At 40.9% G+C, this 21,283-nt stretch overlaps 1 protein-coding gene across 3 annotated transcripts in view; it reads left to right on the top strand.

The window, feature by feature from the left end:
- golim4a (golgi integral membrane protein 4a) overlaps positions 1 to 21,283 on the top strand; it is a 100,729-nt gene that overhangs the window by 5,334 nt on the left and 74,112 nt on the right. For all 3 annotated transcript variants that reach the window (XM_073041039.1, XM_073041038.1, XM_073041040.1), the window contains exon 2: positions 12,040 to 12,114. In XM_073041039.1, the coding sequence (XP_072897140.1) occupies positions 12,040 to 12,114 (75 nt within the window). The remainder of the gene's footprint in view (positions 1 to 12,039; positions 12,115 to 21,283) is intronic.

Raw genomic sequence — 21,283 nt, 5'->3', positions numbered from 1 at the left:
GTAAGACTCATGTAGTGAATAGAAGGGCACTGAGGAATGTGGTAGAACAAAAGGATCTAGGAGTACAGATTCAAATTTCTTGAAAGTGGTATCACAGCTAGACAGGGTTGTAAAGAGAACTTTGGAACAGTAGCCTTCATAAATCAGGGTACTGAGCACAGTGCATTAGCAAAAAGGAACAAAGGTTAGATTTCCAAACATTCTTTTTCCAAAAAAATTAAATGTTACAGAGAATTTTTTTGTATTTCATTAAAAAGTACCATATTAAGTAAAAGACCACTTTTCAAATAAAAACTTGATTACTTTGTAGGTATATAGCCCAGAGCATGATGAAATAAAGCTATCAAACAAGATGCTAATGATTAATAATATAATGAGTTAAATGAAGTAAAGCAGAAATTGGTGTAGAAGGAATCAAACTGGCATAGGACAGCCAAACTAAAAGGTGAGGATTTTTACCTTTAAGTCATCACTTCCTGAACCGTGGCAAGAGTGAGCATAGCAACAAAACACAGAGTGGTTATCTTTCATCAGCAAGGTTTCTTGCAAGCAGAAATTTCACAGCAGTCAGAAGTTTCAAGATTTGCTGTCCAAGCTTGAGGACCAGAAATGCAGTGGTCAGCCACAGAAACTGAGTGCAGCAGACAAGTTCCATCAGATTGACACTCCTAAATCAGAAGAAGTCCAGTGCTGTTATCAGCTGTGAACTCACAGAAACCACAGGAACCCATGTGCGCCCCTTTACAGTCCGGAGAAGTCAGAACTGGTCTTCATTGCTGCCAAAAAGCCATTCCTCTGAAGTGGAAACAAAGACAAGGGACTCACCTCTGCACAGAAACACAAGGATTGGGGTGCAGAACAATGGCAGCAAGTGCTCTGGACTGGTCAGAGTTTGACGTTTTGCTCAAACAGGCAGCTTGGCAGTTCATTTGCAGAAGAGCTGGAAATGCTACATGGATGAATGACCTCAGCCAACAGTGAATCACGGCAGAGGTTCCCTTCCGGTTTGGGGCTGCATTTCTACAAATGGATTTGGTGATCTGATTGGAATTAATGGAATCCACAACGTTAAGAAGTACAAGCAGGTTTTCATCCATCATGCAATACCATCAAGGAGGCATCTGATCGGTCCCAATTTCAGCAGGACAATGACCCCAAACACACGACCAAGGTCATAAAGAACTATCTTCAGCAAAAAGAAGAACAAGATATTCTGCAATGGATGGTATAGCTTCTACAGAGCCCTGATTTCAACATCATCCAGTCTGTGTGGGATTAGCCTGGAGGGGCAGAAGCAAGCGACACAGCCAAGAATCGTGGAGGTCTGCAGAACCAAGTTCGTCAAGATGCTTGGAACAACTTACCAAGCCGATTTTCTTATAAAACTGCAAGACAGTGTACCTGTGAGAACTGATGTAGTTTTAAAGGCAAATGGTCTTGATAGTGATTTGATATAGTTTTTTTTTACTGTTTATTGTTCTTTATAGTAAACTTTTTGATATTTAGAAACTTTACAGTATTTTTGAAAGCATCTTCACTTTACAGAAATGTTTTTTTCCATGTGCCTAAGATTTTTGCACAGTACTGTGTGTATACTGTATATGAATAGGTTAAGACTTTATTCCCCAGAGCTTGAGACAATGAAGGGAGATTTGATAGAGGCATACAAAATTAGGTGGAATATCAATAGGGGAAATGCAAACCCACTGAGGTTGGGTGAAACCAGACCTTGGGATCTAAGTTTAGGGTTAAAAGTGAGATTCTTAAGGGGAACTTGAGGAGGAGCATCTTCACTCGGAGATGGTGAGAGTGTGGAGCGAGCTGCCAGCAGAAGTGGTGGATATGAGTTTTATTGAAAATTTAAGAGATGATTGGATAGGTGCATGGATGGGAGTGGTTAGGAGGGCAACGGTCCAGGTACCAGTCGATGGGATGAAGCAGAATAACATTTTGGCATAAGCTAGATGAGCTGTAGAGTCTGTTTCTGTGCTCTTTGACTCTAAGTAACAGAATGGCTTTCAGATGAGCCAAAGAACCTGATGAAACTTCTGAAACATTAGCTGCTTCTCTTTCCACAAATCTTGCTTGACCTGCTGAGTCCTTCCAGTATTTTATGCTTTTATTTGAGATTTTCAGTTTTTATTTTTAATTTGGGATGGGCTTTCTGCAACCTGCCTGGTTTATGAATGAACACTTCTGTTCCAAAGCATCAGGTTAACCCTGGTGGTTTAACAATCTGCCCAATTTCAGTATAGAAAAGCAATCTCCATTTCCCTTTGGTTGGTGGGGGGTGGGGGGGGGGGGCAAGCGGATATCATAATTTTGTTATGCCTGGTTTAGTTCCTTCATTTCCTCAGTAATGAAAGAGTACTATTTGTTAAAGTTTGTAAATGCCATACTACCTTTTGGATTCTGCTCTGGCAATGCAGATCTGTACTTCTCAGTCTGAGAACATGTCTGAAAACAAAGCACTGCAGACATTGTATATCTGAAATTAAAAGGAAAGATACTCAGCAGGTAAAGCAGATTCCATGAAGGGAAAAACAGTCAACATCTCTGGTTGATGATTGACTGGTTCTGATAAAAGGTCTTTGACGATATATATATAGTGTGTGTGTGTGTGTGTGATTTCTGTCATTAAAGTAGACTGTCAGTTCATATCAACAATATCCCCCCAGATCAGCACATGGACTGTCTATCTCACCACCCAATATTTGAGGTTACCTTAGGCCTACAGGATAATCACGAACAAGAGATTATCTGCAGATGCTGGAAATTCAAGCAACACACTTGACATTTCGGAACATAACAGAATGAGTTCTCATGAAGGGTCTCGCCCCGAGATGTCGACTGTACTCTTTTGCATAGAAGCTTGCCTGGCCTGCTGAGTTTCTCCAGCATTGTGTGTGTGCTGCCTACAGGATAATGTTTTATTTTTCACTGCCATCATTCTGACTCTATATAAGGGCATAAATCTTCATCGTACCCTGAGCTGTTCTCATTATGTCAGCATATTTTGAGGCCTGATGTGTTTACCTGCCTTTAAAAACAATGTGGATATTGGATTATACTGTACAAGTATTTATAGGGCCATAAGATCATAAGATATAGGAGCAGAATTAGGCCATTTGGTCCATCAACTGCTCCACCAGTTTATCATGGCGGATCCTTTTCCTTCTTAGCCCCAATCTGCTGCCTTCTCCTTGTATCCCTTCATGTTCTGATTAATTAAGAAGGTACTAACTACTGCTTTTAATATACCCAGTGACATGGCCTCCCCAGCCACCTGTGGCAACGAATTCCACGGATTCATCTCTCTCTGGTTAACGAAATTCCTCCTCATCTCTGTTCTAAATGGATATCCCTCTATTCTGAAGCTGTGTCCTCTGGTCTTAGACACCCTCACAGTGAGAAGCATCCTCTCCATATCCACCCTCCATATTGTAAGCCTTTTAACTTAGGATAGGTTTCAATGAGAGCTCCCCCTCATTCTTCTGAATTCCAGTAAGTACACGCCCAGAGCCATCAAATGCTCCTCATATGATACACCTTTTAATCCCAGAATCATTTTCATGAACTTCCTTTGAACCCTCTCCAATGTCAGCGCATACTTTCTTAGATAGTGGGCCCAAAACTGCTCAGAATACTCCAAGTGAGGCCTCACCAGTGCCTAGAAAGCCTCAACATTACATCCTTGCTTTTGTATTGTAGTCCTCTTGAAATCAATGCTTATATTGCATTTGCCTTCCTCATCACTGACTCAACCTGCAAATTAACCTTTAGAGAATCCTGCATGAGGACTTCCAAGTCCCTTTGCACCTCAGATTTTTGAATTTTCTCTCCAGTTAGAAAGTAGTCTATGCTTTTATTTCTTCTACCAAAGTTCATGGTCATACATTCCATCTGCTACATTTTTGCCTATTCTCCTAACCTGTCTTAGTCCTTCTGTAGCCTCTCTGCTTGTGTACAATACAGTATTTGTCTGTGATCTTATTAACAGAGATTTTAGTAACTACTGAAATGCCTTTTTTGTTTACAAATTGCTTCAGATTTTCATTATTTCATTATATCAAACATCACTGAAGACTGTCAGATTTATCAAATCATCTTTGGTTTTAATATTTTTCTGTTTTAAACTTAATGATCAAAATTTTGTTACAACTTTTATCAGCCAGTAGACTATTCATTTGTTGATTGATTTCAAAAAAAATGGTGGTAAAGCAGTATTATGGTAAATAATTAAATGGCTATTAATCTGTAGGTTAGGTATTTGTCAGAAAAAGCCATACTTTCGCATAAGGATGATTCAGAAAGGTCTTTTTTGTCTGATGACTCATCAGCTAACACTTGTGTGGCAGTACAGTCCTATTAACACAAGTTCCATAAACAATCATCATGCTATCAAAAAGTTGCTGTTGCATGGATGTATGGATTTTGGGTGTTAGCTTAATGAATAGGTATTACAGTCTTGGTTGTTTTTATTGTGGAGGCACTGGAATGATAGTTTTTTAAAAACTGATGTCTTTAAGATTCTTTGTAGTATTAAACGCAAAGATTGATGGTAGGGATTGATTAGGATAATAATATTATCCAGTTATTATCCTAACTGCCTCAGGATAATATGGCAGCTTGAGTCAAATAATGTTTTGGGGTGGGGGGGGGGACTGCAGGTGTGGATCCACAAAGAGTTGTACATCCAGTGGCATTAAGCCACAACAAAGGTAGATTAAGCATAATCATTGTAGTGATTTTTCATGAACGTTATTTATCCTGGAATTGTGGACTTCTTGTATTAAAATCAAAATTCGGTATCATAGTGGAATGATGCCTTGCTGACATTCGTAAGCACCATTTGTATATTTATTGGCATTTAAAATTAGAAGCAACTTAAGAGACGCTGATTGTCTCTGAAAGAAATTACTGTGCTCTGAATATTGCACACGTCTGCAAGAGTTTTCATTGACTTACCATGCATAGGAGTGATGACGATAACTCTTATTGTGGCAGTCAAAAAGAATAATTGTGGTGGTAATTTGCTGGAAGTGTCATAAACCTTCTCAAGGCATTCTTACTGTTCAATTAATGGACAAATGTAACTCCAGTGTCCTATAAAATTTAGATCCTAATTTACAATCTGCATCTACAATAAGGAAAATATAAATTAAGTAGCAAAATTGTTGGTGCATTATATTCTAGATCATGTAATCATTTCCTTGAAAGGTAGTGGAATGTGATTCTTCACTAATTGCTGTAATTGTTCTGAAGTTGGTTCTGAGTCTGTATAATAAGGCTTTGGATACATGAGCTAAAACAAGGGTATGACAAGAGAACAGGAAAGTTGTCAAGTTGGCAAAAATGTCTGTTTGTAGAGCTGTTTATTAACCATTTCCCTCAGAGAAACCTTGGGAACAGTCCCCGACATTCAGACCCAGGCCACTGTTTACAGTTTTGAAATAAATTGTAGACCTGATTCCTGCAATCTGTGCATATAAAATCCATGATTGCAATAGTTATATACTGTGGCAAGAAAAAGTTTGTCAACCCTTTGCAATTACCTGGTTTTCTGTATTAATTATTCATAAAATGTGGTCTGATCTTCATCTGTCATAATAATAACAAACACAATCTGCCTGACCTAATAACACACAAAGAACTGTATTTCTTCTCAACAATACTGAGTACACCATTTAAATAAGAACAGTCTAGGTTCAAAGAAGTATGTGAACCTCCGGGGCAACGCCTTCTAAGAAATGGCAAACACGAGGAAATCTGCAGATGCTGGAAATTCAAGCAACACACACAAATTGCTGGTGGAACACAGCAGGCCAGGCAGCATCTATAGGGAGAAGCACTGTCGACGTTTCGGGCCGAGACCCTTCGTCAGGACTAACTGAAAGGAAAGATAGTAAGAGATTTGAAAGTAGGAGGGGGAGGGGAAATTGCAAAATGATAGGAGAAGACCGGAGGGGGTAGGGTGAAGCTGAGAGCCAGAAAGGTGATTGGCAAAAGGGATACAGAGCTAGAGAAGGGAAAGGATCATGGGACACATAGATTATGAAGCCACACTCAGGTTGGAGGAACAACACCTTATATATTGGCTGGGTAGCCTCCAACCTGATGGCATGAACATTGACTTCTCTAACTTCCATTAATGCCCCTCCTCCCCTTCTTACCCCATCCTTGATTTTTTTTTTCTTTCTCTCTCTGCCCATCACTCTGCCTGTTCTCCATCCCCCTCTGGTGGTCCCCTCCCCCTTTCTTTCTCCCTCGGCCTCCCGTCCCATGATCCTTTCCCTTCACTAGCTCTGTATTCCTTTTGCCAATCACCTTTCTGGCTCTCAGCTTCACCCCACCCCCTTCAGTCTTCTCCTATCATTTTGTATTTTCCCCTCCCCCTCCTACTTTCAATTCTCTTACTATCTTTCCTTTCAGTTAGTCCTGATGAAGGGTCTCAGCCTGAAACGTCGACAGCACTTCTCTCTATAGATGCTGCCTGGCCTGCTGTGTTCCACAAGCATTTTGTGTGTGTTGCCTTCTGAGAAAGCTATTTGGAGACAGGTATTCCAATCAATGAGATGAGACTAGACGTGTGGGTTGTAGAGCTGCCCTGCCCTATAAAAAAGATACACAAAGTCAGGTCACAGTCACAGTAAGAGAAATTGTCTACAAATGGAGGAAATTGTCTACCCAGTGCCTGAGAAGAATAATACGGGCTGCCTTAACGACTATCGCCCGGTAGTACTCAGATTGACAGTGATGAAATGCTTTGAGAGGCTGGTTATGACTAGACTGAACTCCTGCCTCAGCAAGGACCTGGACCCATTGCAATTTGCCTATTGCCACAGTAAGTCAACGGCAGATGTCTCAATGGCCCAACACACAGCTTTAGACCACCTAGACGATACAAACACCTACATCAGGATGCTGTTCATCGACTATAGCTCAGCATTTAATACCATCATTCCCACAATCCTGATTGAGAAGTTGCAGAACCTGGGCATCTGTACCTCCCTCTGCAATTGGATCCTTGACTTCCTAACGAGAAGACCACAATCTGTGCGGATTGGTGATAACATATCCTCCTTGCTGACGATCAACACTGGTGAACCACCGGGTTGTGTGCTTAGCCCACTGCTCTACTCTCTGTATACACATGACTGTGTGGCTAGGCATAGCTCAAATACCATCTATAAAATTGCTGACGATACAGTCACTGTTGGTTGAATCTCAGGTGGTGATGGGAGGGCGTACAGGAGTGAGACATGCCAACCGGTGGAATGGTGCCACAGCAACAACCTGGCTGTCAACATCAGTAAGACAAAAGTGCTGATTGTGGGCTTCAGGAAGGATAAGATGAAGGAGCACATACCAATCCTCATAGAGGGATCAGAAGTGGAGAGAGTGAGCAGCTTCAAGTTCCTGGGTTTCAAGATCTCTGAGGCTCTAACCTGGTCTAGCATATTGATGTAGTCATGAAGAAAGCAAGACAGAGGCTATACTTTATTAGGAGTTTGAAGCGATTTGGCATGTCAACAAATACACTCAAAAATTTCTACAGTTGTACCATGGAGAGCATTCTGACAGGCTGCATCACTGTCGGGTATGGAGGGATGACTGCACAGGACCGAAAGAAGCTGCAGAAGGTTGTAAATCTAGTCAGCTCCAGCTTGGGTACTAGCCTACAAAGTACCCGGGATATCTTTAGGGAGTGGTGTCTCAGAAAGGCAGCGTCCATTATTAAAGACCTCCAGCACCCAGGGCATGCTCTTTTCTCATTGTTACCATCAGGTGGGAGGTACAGAAGCCTGAAGGCACACACTCAGCGATTCAGGAACAGCTTCTTCCCCTCTGCCATCTGATTCCTAAATGGACATTGAAGGTTTGGACACTACCTCACTTTTTAAATATACAGTATTTCTATTTTTGCACATTTTTTTAATAATCTATTCAATATATGTAATTGATTTACTTGTTTATTTACTATTATTATTTTTGTCTCACTGCTAGATTATGTATTGCACTGAATTGCTGCTGCTAAATTAACAAATTTCACTTCACATGCCAGTGATAATAAACCTGATTCTGAAATTCAGTAGTTGTTAATCTGCTTAGGAGCAGGTGTCCTACAAAGATCACACCAAGAGCACCACGTGCAATGCTGAAGAAGGTGATAAAGAAGCCAGGGTAACAACAAAATATCTGCAGAAATCTCTAGAACTTCATAAAGTCTCTGTTCACGTGTCCTCTATAAGAAAAACACTGAACAAGAATGGTGTTCATGAAAAGACACCACAGAGGAAACAACTGCTCTCCAGAAAAAAAAATATTGCTGTAATTCTCAAGTTTGCAAATGACCACCTGGATGTTCTACAGTTCTGCTGGTTCAATATTCTGTGGACAGAGGAGACAAAAGTTGAAATTTTTGGCACAAATGCACACTGCTATATTTGGAGGAAAAAGGGCACTGCACACCAACACCAAAACCTCATTCCAATTGTGAAGCATGGTGGAAGCGGATCATGGTTTGTGACTGCTTTGCAATCGCTGAGGGAACAATGAAATCAAAATTGTATCAAGACATTTTACAGGAGATTGTCAGGGTCGTGGTCTGTCATCTGAAGCTTAATAGAAGTTGAATGATTCAACAGACAGCGATCTGAAACACAAGAGTAAATCAACAACAAAATGGCTAAAAAGAACAAAATTCATGTTTGGGGATGGCCAAGTCAGAGTCCAGACCTTAACCCAATTGAGATGCTGTGGCATGCCCTGAAGAGGGCTGTTTATGCAAGGTATCCCAGAAATATTGAAAACTGAAATAGTTTTGTATGGAGGAATAGTCTAAAATTCCTCCTTGCCATTGTGTGGGTCTGATCAGCACCTGCAGAAAACCTTTGGTGGAGGTTATTGCTGCTAAAGGAGGTTCTCCCAGATATTAAGTACAAGGCTTCACATACTTTTTCCAACCTGGGCTGTGAATGATTAAACAATGTGTTAAAGAAAGACATGAAAAGTCCAATTGTTTGTGTGTTACTTGTTTAGTCAGATTGTGTTTGTCTATGATTGTGTCTCAGATGAGGATCAGGCCACATTTATTGAGTAATATATATATATATATCTCACACACGCGCACGTGTGGTGGCACTCAGGTGAGCAATGTCTAAAATTATCCTTGGAATCAGCTTGGTGTAGATTACTGGATAACTCAAGGTTGTAGTTGTTCCTTTTAAGAAAGTAAGTCCAGTAACACTATGAACAATAACAGCAGTTTGCATTAAATTAAGGATATTAACATAGTAATACATCCTGAGGGTTGAAATACTAACCAAAAATGACATTGATAATTGGGCAAATAATGAAACTCACAATCAAATAAATTTTAAGGGACATATTCAATCCAATAATACCATCTACTCTACCACTGTTATTGAGAAACCAACCTTTTATCTCAATTGAGGATTTCCTTATTTTGTAGTCAGTGACCACATCTATTCCATTTCCTACACTACCAATGTTATCACTTTATATCCCTCCCAGAACTCTGGTGGGGGTCTCCTTTTCTTCATCTTCCTTTTGACTAAACTCAATGTTCAAAATTTCATCCTCTACCATTTCTGACAGCAACAGGTCAGAACCAAACATGTCCTCCCTTCCTCGATTAGAATTCTGTTATAACTGTTTTCTCTGTCCCACCCTCATCCATTCCAGAATCATTACCAGCACATCCTGGCCTTTCCGTGACACCTTAGAACATGAGAACAGATTTATGAGAACTGGAATAGATAAGGCCAGGGACTCCGTACACTGTGGCAAAAGGGAATCTCCAGTGAATGAAGAGATTAAGTGGGCAAGTTGGCATTGGTTAGAACAGGTGAAGCTGGGAGAATGGGAATGATTACTTCAAAATGGGGATGGAATAAAGGAAACACAATCGGTATAGCCTTGGCAGTACCGTTCTAGAAGCTGTTGACTGATGGTTTGTCAACAGGGATGAGAAAGGGGAGGGAACATAGAACATATAGCATGGCATGGATCCTTCAGCTCCTGATTTTGTGCTGACCTGTATAAACCTTCCTTCCTATACCACCCACGGCTCACTATTCTTCTTCCACCTATATGCCATCTATTTAAGAGTCTCTTAAATGACCGTGTTGTATCAGCCTCTACTACCTCCTCTAACAATGTGTTCCAGGCACCTACTACTCTCTTTGTAAAGACCTATCTTTCTCATCTCCCCTGCACATTCATTCATTCACCTTAAACAGATGTCTCTGGTATTGACCATTGGTGCCCTGGGAAAAAGGTGCTAGGTGTCCACTCTATCTATGCCTCTCATAATCTTATACACCTCTGTTATATTGCTCCACATCCCCCTTCACTTCAAAGAGAAAAGTCCCTTTTCACTCAGCGTTTCCTCGTAAGACATGATCTCTAATCTAGCCAGTATGCTGGAAAATCTCTGCACCCTTTCTAAAGTTTGCACATCCTTTCTATAATGAGGCAACCTGAGGTTTATAAACTGTTGGCTCTTGATTTCAATCCGCCGAAGTATGAAGGACAATACATCATAGGTTTTATTAATCATCTCATCAACTTGTATGACAACTTTGAGGGATCTGTGGCATTACACAACAGATCCCTCTGTCCCTTCACATTGCTAAGAATCATGCCATTCACCTTGTACTCTGCCATCAATTCTGATCTTCCAAAGTGTATCACTTCACACTTTTTTGAATTGAACTCCATTTCTGCACTCAACTCCACAAAGAGTAGAGGTCACAGAATTCATCCTGGCAGAACCCCACTAGTCATGGACCTCCATGCAGAATACACTCCATCTAGTACTACCTTCTGCCTTCTGTGGGTAAGCCAATTCTGAATCTATCCAGCCAAGTTTTCATGAATCCCATGCCTCCTGACTTTCTGAATAAGCCTACCGTGGGGGTTATTGTCAAACGCCTTACTAAAGTCCATTTACACTACATCCACTGCTTTGCTTTCACTTGAGGATGTGAGAGAAGGTTAAGGGTTGAATGAAAGATTAGTGAAAGCATGAAACAGCACTGAAACAGCTAAGTGTGTTTTAGAAGTAAAGGGAGGAAGGAACAAAAACAGGAATTGTAAAGAAACGTTTGGTATATCTAATATCTAAGAAAAGTCAGGCATTGCTACTACCCATAGATTTTCCCATGACAAAATGAAAGGAGAAGAGTTGAATCAACAGAGAATTATTTCAGTGTAACGAGAAGTTCAGTGAAGGAGATGATAAGGGAAGCTCTGGGCTTCCTGCCACCCTGGGAAGGGAAGGAGACACTGAGGAAATGCTGAAAGTAATCCACGGTGAAAATGAGAGAGAAATGGAGGGCAAAGGAGGAATTTTAGATTTCATGGGAAGAATCTGGACAAGGGATGCAAAGCAATGACAGGGTAAGAACTAATTACCATAAGGCAAACACATGCTGAAATGATGGGAACAGCGGGAGAGTCCAGCTTGTGGATATCAAGGAGGGGGTAGAATTAGGCTGTGCGTGATCTGGGGATTGAGTTTGCAGACCATGGTGGGCAGAGTGATTTCAGCAGGTCTGGGAAACAGGAACTGGAGTTTAATAAAAAGCTCCCAGTCTGGTAAAATTATGAATAGCTGTCAAAACTTTGGCCTGTGTTAAAGGCAAGGGTTGGTTTGCCGAGCAACAGCAATACCACCTGTATGTTTTATCTCTTATTTTTTTTCTTAGTTCTGCTTTCAATAAGTGATTAAAACATGAAACTTGAAATCTTTTTTTCACAAATGCTGCTTAACCTACAGAGCATTTCTTGCATGCTGATTTAATAACATATTTGATATTTTATAATTGTAATGAATCTAACAATGTGATTTTTGAATTTTGGTTAAAAATGATGCTCCATTTGGACATTTCTGTTAATACAGAAATATACATTTTGTTCTGAATGATGTCTGAATTGATAAAAATGTGAAATATAAGTGCAAAATGAATACTTCATTATATCAGCTGACAAACTGTTTGTTATTTCTTACAGTTGTTTATGAACATAGATCGAGATTAGAAAAATCATTACAGAAAGAAAGAAATGAACACAAAAAGGCTAAAGAAGGTAAAATTAACATACAGTAACTTTGTCTGTTTTTAAAATTACTTTAAGTACTTCTTACTTGTTCATGTACCCTCCCAACATGCTTGTAGCACAGGCCATCACTGAAAGCAGGATCTTTCCTTTGGTGTTTCCACTCTGCTCTTCTGATCTTGGATTTTTCTATAACCCTTGTCTCCTAATTTCATAATTTGTGGGTGTAATTATGAATTGTTTCAGTTTACTTTTACCCTAAAGGCTCCAAATAAATGTAAAACATTGTTGCCTTCATCAGTACTGTTGTCAAGGGCAAAGGGTTTTTGAGCTACCAAAGTACAGGAACAATGGACATATGGAGAAATTAGTTCTGTGTCTTTGTGATTTTATATATATATAAAATTCAGTGGTAGGAGAGTAGCAAGTAATGCCAGAATGTTCTGACCAAAAGAGTATAGGAGCTGGAAGAGGATAGTGAGATCCAGGAGGTGCAGAAGAAGAAAATTGGAAGCTTGCTCTTTGGCTGTGCCAGGTTGGGAAGACTGGGGCTGGTCAGAGATTTTATAAGTTCACCTACTCTGCAATTGTGGCCTTCCATCTGTTGACAGTGGACAAAAAAACAGCAAGATCACCAATGTCTTTGGCTTTCCCATGGACACCAGCAGTATAATTCTGTAATGAACTGAATTGGCCTAAACTATTTTGCAGGGACATAACTGAAGACATGAAATCTATTTCTCAAATTCCGTGTGATAGTTAAAACAAGCTAAGCCACATCATTAGGAAAATGAAAGAAAAAATCCTCAGTGTCTAGTTTTGCACTCCTCTCTGTAAGTGAACATTGAAACTCTTTTTTTTTGGATACATTTTCTATTGACAAGCTTTTTTTCCAGGCATAGGTTTTGCAGTTTACTGTCTATATTTTACTTGGCCTCTAAAATCCCTTTTTTTTTGGTAGAAAAAAAACAAGCGACCAATAGTAAGTAAATTCATTTTTGGACATTTGTAGACATTTAATGTGTACGGAGGCTGAATTTGCTTCTTGAATGCCTTAGCTATCTCTGTACTTATTATGAATGTACCCTATTATTTCACAAAATTTCAATGAGTATTGAAGAAACTGCCTAAGTAACTGCAATATATGCAAGTTATTCACCCAGTAATCTGCTGTCTGATGGAAAATTATTGTTTTAGGATCTGAAGTTCTATGAGAAAAACACTCCTTCAGTATCTCACTTTGATCTCCCTCCAGTCTATTTGACTAGCCCCTGAGCAAGAAACATTAAATCCACTCGTTATCGACAATCAACAAGTTGGTTTGAGTGTTGATTAAGATGCTCTTTTTTGGAATTACAATGGCATTACTGAAATTATGGTGTACATCAAAACTGGAATTTTTTTTCAAATATTCATTCATTTTAATCACTGCCTCCTTAATGGCTGTCCTGTTAAGTTCTAATTTTGTTTTGCTGGTTTCAGTTTTGCACGTCCCAACTTGAAGCAAATTCATGAAACTATTAAGTTACACTCAATAGTTGTATTCATACCAAATTAAAACTTGATTAATCAGCAAGACTATCTAATGCATGGTTCCTTTCTATCTTCACTTCCTTTTGCAGATCTTTCTTGAGTTGTGACGGTAGTGTAGCAGCTAAGTATGTGGTCACACGACGGAATATAACAAAGCAGCAATGACTATTGATCTGATAGTTCCATCTGATCAGGACATGAGCACTGTGAAGCTGTTTGAAATACTGTATGGTTATAACTTGCCTTCCGTAGGAATTATGTTCATTCATGACATCCTTAGTTTTGTTGACTGAAGAGGCTTGTCTTCAGCATTGAGCCTCTAGCTCTGTGCATAAACAGTCATTCAGTATTGCTTGCTGTGACTGAGCTGGGGGATGATTCCTCAACCAATTTTATGTTAGCATAGTAAAAGTGGTTGGTGACCTTGTCTCACATTTAGGCCCATTTCTCCTGCATGGATCAATAAGGAGTCTGTATGTCCTCCCTGTGGAATGTGTAGGTTTTCTCCGGGTGCTCCGGTTTCCTCCCACATTCCAAAGGCTTACTGGCTAGTAGGTTAATTGGTCATAGTAAATTGTCCTGTGATTAGGCTACGGTTAAATCAGGGTTTACTGGGCTTCACGGCTTGAAGGGCAGGAAGGGCTAATTCCACACTTTATTTATTGTATCTCGATAAATAAACAAACAAATCATTCCCAAGTCTATTGGCAATCTGCATGTTGACGAATCCTTATTTATCCTGGCACTGAATTTAAATGTCATAGCAGATTCAGCAGAGAACTAATCTGCTACATTGGCTGCTTAGTGCTTGGGGCATTGGGCTCACCTTGCTATGTTGAAAACCACCATCAATTGATAGTGCTTTCAGTGCCTTCCATGATGAGTAGTGTGAACTGTCACCTGTCCATCAGAGGAACTTCTCAGTGCCAGTTTCACGTACACCAAGCACGTAAATGCAATGATGAAGAAAGCATGGCAGCACCTCTACTTCCTTAGAAGTTTGCAAAGATTTGACATGACATCTAAAACTTTGACAAACTTCTATAGATGTGTGATGGACAGTATATTAACAGGTTACATCATGGCCTGGTATGGAAACACCAACATGCTTGGAGAGGAGAATCCTTCAAAAGTAGTGGATATGGCCCAGTCCGCCATGGGTAAAACCATCCCCACCATGGAGCGGATCTACACATAGTGTGTCGTGGTTTCTCGCGCCCCACAAACGACCAGGAGATGCAGAAGATTCTTCAAGAAGGGTTAAACTTTAATTTGCAAATCAAAGCTGAGACAATCATTGAGCTAGTCGCTGATTGCCCACCGATCCTTGTACATAGCATTTTTTATAGCAATCTCCTGGTTTAGTTGCATTAGCATATCCAATCGGTCGACAGTTGCGTATCACCAGTTGCGTAACATCCGCCACTATTGTTTCTACCCATTGACTTAATCATGTTCTAATCTACATCTCTTAGCTACCTCTCATTAACACACCATTGTCTTCTACATTCTTAAGATTTCATTCTCCTACTAAATTGGATACATGCATAGCAAATAGCAAGTTCAAAGCTGACTACATAGTTTTGGTTGCACAGCAAACAATGCAACTTTTATACTCCAATAAGTGCTGTTTCAGGGAAGCGGCATCCATTATCAAGGACCCACCATCCTGGCCATGCTCTCTTCTCATTTCTGCCATCAGTAAGAAGGTAGAGGAGCCTCAGAACTCATACCACCAGGTTCAGGAACAGTTATTATCTCTCAACCATTAGGCTTTTGAACTAGTGGGGATAACTTTACTCAACTCCACTTACCACATAACTGAACTGTTCCTACAGCCTATGGACTCACTTTCAAGGACTCACTTTCATCTCATGTTCTCAATGTTTATTGTTTTTTATCTATTATTTTTATTTCTTATTTTCTTTAATACTTGCACAGTTTGTTGACCTTTGCAAATTGGTTGTCAGTCTGTCCTGTTGGGTGTGGTCTTTCTTTGATTATATTATGTTTCTTAGATTTACTGAGCATGCCCACAAGAAAAAGAATCATAGGATTGTATATGGTGACATATATGTACTTTGATAATAAATTTACTTTGAACTTTGAACCAATTACTTTCACAATAAAACAATGTCATGTAGGTCTGCTTCAAAATATCAACTTTGTTTTTTGGATATTTTAAGCAGAGAAGGCACAACATGGGTAAGCAGAAGTTTCATGTGAGTGCTGTGGTTTTGTGGACATATTTTTGCCTTGCAATGCCATATTTTCCTTTTACAAGTAACTTAACAATGGTTCAAAGCCTGTGGAATTTCTAGTCACCAGCAGCTATTTAACCACACATACTCAGCAAACTTACCAAACCAGCAGTTTCACTTTTTTAAACCCTCAAAGCACCTTACTTTTCACAGATGCAGTTAGGATCCTGCGAACTGCAGCTTATAAATTATCTACATTTGATAACTGTAAGGGGTATCTTTAGGCCTGAGAAAATCAGTAGAGTTCCTACACTTTCAGTTCTCAGTGATTTCTGTAGCAGGTAGTATTTACCTGTTATATTTGGACATAGAAAATATGCAGCATTTTATAAGCAAACAGTACAGAAATAGGGATATTCCAGATTCATTGTTCTTTTGCAGCAAGATTTATTTGAGCAGTACATGAAGATCAAGGTGGAAATTGGTATGTATTATGCCAATATTTATAAAATAATATGGGAAGGCAGTAGATAAACTTACAAGGAGGAATGGCTGGTAGCAAAATCACAGCTTATTTTGATTCAAGTTCAAGTTTATTGTCATGAGCATACATACCTAGGGTATAAAGACCATGAAAATTTGCTTATTTGCCGTACATTATGTACATTATAAATATAAAACAGATAAGCTTGAATTAACATAAATTATACATAACTTACATGACAAAATAAACCAAAATAGACATAACAACATCAGTTCAAGTTGAGGATAATATACTCTGAGATAGAATGAGGACTTTTCAGGTTAATTTAAGAACCTGATGGCAGTAGGGAAGGAGGGAAGAAGCTGTTGTTGAACTGTGGGGAGTGGCTATCCCGGCTGCTGTACCTCCTGCCTGATGCCAGCAGTGGCTGTTTCGTTAAAGCAATAGTTTCTCGGATCTAACTCAATGAAACAGAAAGACACAAATTCCAGTTATCTGCTTCGAATTACAAAACTACTGACCATCTATTAAGACAAAACAGAGCAAGCATTAAAATACACAACTAAGCATGCACAGACCCTTCTCACTGCAGCACGGCTCCCGTCGATCTGCGGCACCGTTCGTGACCAGCCTGTCGGTGAAGCTCCGAGGAATTACTCCCAGAGCCACCCCACCCGACCACTCTACTTTTATACCCTTTATGCTGATGTGAAATGCTGCAGTAGGTGGATGAATACATCGTGCCGTCTCAAACCACTGAATTAGAAACAGTCATTACATGTCACCACTCTTCAGGAATTCCACCTGTGTTCTACTTACTTCCATGTTCCCATAGATGCTCCCGCAGTACTGCATTCTCAGAATGCTTTCCCATCGTCACGATCAAAGCTCCTACAACCACTTCCGTTGCCACAGTGGTGGCGAGACGTTCAACAAGCACAAAGATGACCCCTTTAGAATTCAAGTACACCACTCGAATGTTGCAACCCCGTTACGTCGAGCCAGCAGGCTTTATACAGCCTCCACCATATTACAAACAAATCACAAAACTGCCAAGGATAAAAGCAAAATGACTTCAGTAACATCCCAGAGCACTGCTGTAGCATCCTGGCGAAACAAGGGGTGTCATAGTAACGGGATTGATAGCCTACATTCTGTCTCTTACCTACTGACCATTGATGTGGTAGCCAGATTCGACTCATCCGGGATGTACGGTACGTACAACACTCCTGGCATGTTATGGCACAGGTTCCTCCTTTGCCAGGATGTCATCCAATGCCATTCTGTTCTGTAGATTCGCTGTCCTCATGGCTGCCATCTCGGTTGAAAGCCACGTCAGCGCCTACTTTGTTTGTTCCAAAGTCATAAGACCATAAGATATAGGAGCAGAAGGAAGCCATTTGGCCCATCGAGTCTGCTCTGCCATTCAGTCATGGGCTGATCCAATTATTCCAGTCATCTCCATTCCCCTGCCCTCTCTCCATACCCTTTGATGTCCTGGCTAATCAAGAACCTATCTATCTCTGCCTTAAATGCACCCAGTGACTTGGCCTCCACAGCTGCTTGTGGCAACAAATTCCACAGATTTACCACCCTCTGACTAAAGTAATTTCTCCACAGCTCTGTTCTAAATGGATGTCCTTCAATCCTGAAGTTATACCCTCCTGTCCTAGACTCCCCTACCATGGGAAGTAACTGCCATATCAGGCGTTTTAACATTTGGAATGTTTCTATGCGATTCCCTCCTCATTCTCCTGAATCCAGGAGATACAGCCCAAAAGCTGCCAGACGTTCCTCATACGGTAACCTTCTCATTCCTGGAATCATTCATGTGAATCTTCTCTAAACCCTCTCCAATGTCAGTATATCCTTTCGAAAATAAGGAGCCCAAAACTGCACACAATACTCCAGGTGTGGTCTCAATGAGTGCCTTATAGAACCTCAATATCACATCCCTGCTCTTATATTCTACACCTCTAGAAATGAATGCCAACATTGCATTTGCCGCCTTCACCACCGACTCAACCTGGAGGTTAACCTTTAGGGTATCCTGCAGAAGGACTCCCAAGTCCCTTTGCATCTCTGCATTTTGAGTTCTTTCCCAATCTAAATAATAGTCTATCCATTTATTTCTTCCACCAAAGTGCATGACCATACACTTTCCAACATTGTATTTCATTTGCCACCTCTTTGCCCATTCCTCTAACCGATCCGAGTCTCTCTGCAAGCTCTCTGTTTCCTCAACACTACTTGCTCCTCCACCTATCTTTGTATCATCGGCAAAGTTAGCCACAAATTCATGAATCCCATAGTCCAAATCATTGATATGCATTGTAAAAAGCAGCGGTCCCAACACAGACCCCTGTGGAACTCCACTGGTAACTGGCAGCCAGACAGAATAGGATCCCTTTATTCCCACTCTCTGTTTACTGCCAGTCAGCCAATGCTCCACCCATGCTAGTAAGTCCCCTATAATTCCATGGGTTCTTGTCTTGCTAAGCAGCCTCATGTGCGGCACCTTGTCAAAGCCAGTCAGATCATCCGGATGGACTTGGTGGCTGAGTTCATCAGGGTGATCTCCCTTCATAAGTAGGCTGTACCCTATGGGAGAAAAGCTATCAGGCAAAGCCGACCCCTTCTCTGACATTTCACCTTGTGGGTTGGGCGACTGGCCAGATCATCAATGTAAGACACATACAGTACAATATACTCTGATCACAGCAGGCGGACCAGCCTATTGGCAACCAAAAATAAGCCCGGGATTCACACACCCATTATATGCCATTCACTGTGGGGACACATTATATTTCCAAATAGTATATTCCCCCTGCAGTAGTACTGCATTGCTCTGTTCCATTAATGTGCCTACAGGTACATGAGTAATCCTTAAAGGAATCTGCCCATCACTACGGCAACAGCAATTATTCCCAGATGATGGTATTACATTCAGCTTTGGTACATACCATCCGTTAAATGGACCCCATTTTACAAGCCCATCATTAGTCTTAGCTGATTCTGTGCCCAGGGTTTGGTGTCATTCAGAGGGATGGGGATCGGTGTTCGCATGCCTGAGGTCAATGGAATCTGGGAGCACACCCAGCACTTCAGTATGATCGGACGATGGCAATTTCTGTACGACTTTCTGAGGAAGGTATTAGTTGAGATCACTGTCGCTGTCGTGAGGAGCAGCAGCAATGGCCATTTCTGCAATCGAGGGAAGATCACTTCCACTCCCTTTTCATTATTCATTGAGCATTCAGACACACCATTCCCTGTTCTTCTGGAAGCTCCACCCACCATGTATTGCCTGACTGCTGAGACACAATCTTGCCTCTCTCTGGCAGCCTGGTTAGTTGCTGAACCCATATTTTCTCCACCTCCTCTTCCATTTCCACCTCTTCTATTCTTGAGGGGTCGGATGCTGCCAAATGTCAGGACATTGGGGTCCCTCTTTCGGTCCCTGCAGGTTCGGAGTTTAAGTTGTCCACTTGCCAAATCTGGCCCGCCCCCCCAACCCCTTCCCATACCTCTTCGGATTCGCTCCCAGGAGTCCACCAGCCTTCTCCTTGGCCTCACCTGCTGGATACTGGACAATTCACTGCTGTGTCAGCACCCACCCTTGGGTGTCTGCCCATGGTAGTGATCAAAGCTCCTGCAGTCAGTTCCTTTGCACTCAAGGCTACAGTGGTGGTGAGGCGTTCGATAAGCACAAACATTAACCATTTACTAAACAATGACCTGGATGATAGAGGTTCTGAATTAGGTGCAAGACAATAGATATAGATCATAAAACCACAAAACTTAGTAGCAGAATTAGGCCATATGCCCCTTCAAGCCTGCTCTGCTATTCAGTAATGGCTGATTTATTATCCCTCTCAACCCCATTCTCCTGCCTTCTTCCCATAACCTTTGACACCCTTACTAATCAGGAAACTATCAACCTCTGCTTTAAATGTACCAATGACTTAGCTACACAGCTGTCTATGGAAATGAATTCTACAGATTCGTCATTCTCTGAATAAAGAAATTCCTCCTTTAGGATCAGAGGGCAGAGCCTCATAAGAATGTCCCTTCAGAATTGAGGTGAAGAGGAATTTCTGTAGCCAGAGGGTGGTGAATGGAATTATCTTCTCCACATCCATTGTGTCTAGGCTTTTCAATAGTCAGTAGGTTTTAATGAGATCCTGCTTCATTCTTCTGAACTCCAGTAAGTACAGACCCAGAGTTATCAAAGATTCCTAATATGTTAACCCTTTCATTCCTGGGATCAATCATGAATCCTCTCTGGACCTTCTCCAATGCTGGCACATCCGTTTTTAGATATGGGGCCCAAAATTGCTCATAATATTCCAAATATTGTCTGACCAAGCCTTATAAAAACTCAACATTGTATCCCATTCTTGTTTTCTCAAAAAGAATGCTAACATTACCTTTGCCTTTCTTACTACCGAATCAACTTACAAGTTAAGGCTGAGAACTCCCAAGTCCCTTTGGACTTCGAATTTCTAATTTCATGCCCCATTTAGAAAACAGTCTATGTCCTTATTCCTTCAACCAAAGTGCATGACCATACACATCCCTGCACTGTATTCCATCTGCCACTTCTTTGTCCATTCTCCTAATCCTTCCAAGTTCTTCTGTAGACTCCCTGCTTCCTCAACACTACCTGATCCTCCATCTATCGTCTGTAAACTTGGCCCAAAAGCCGTCAATCCATCATCCAAATCATTGGTGTATAACATGAAAAATAGCGGATCCAGCACTGAAACGTGTGGAACACCATTAGATATTAGCAGCAATAAAGGCCCCCTTTATGTCCATTCTTTGGCACCTACCAGACTGCCAATCCTCTGTCCATGCTAGTGTAACACCCTAGGAAAGGTTTCACTGCTAATGTAATGGTCTTTCTGTTGAAGCAGTGTCTGGGTTATGGTTAGAGATAACCGGGGCTTTGGAATGTGAGCCATCTAATGACGGGAGG

This window comes from Hemitrygon akajei, chromosome 3, assembly GCF_048418815.1.
Source record: "Hemitrygon akajei chromosome 3, sHemAka1.3, whole genome shotgun sequence".
NCBI lineage: Eukaryota > Metazoa > Chordata > Chondrichthyes > Myliobatiformes > Dasyatidae > Hemitrygon > Hemitrygon akajei.
Note: the sequence above shows the minus strand (reverse complement) of the source record. Positions and strands in the feature narration are given on the sequence as shown.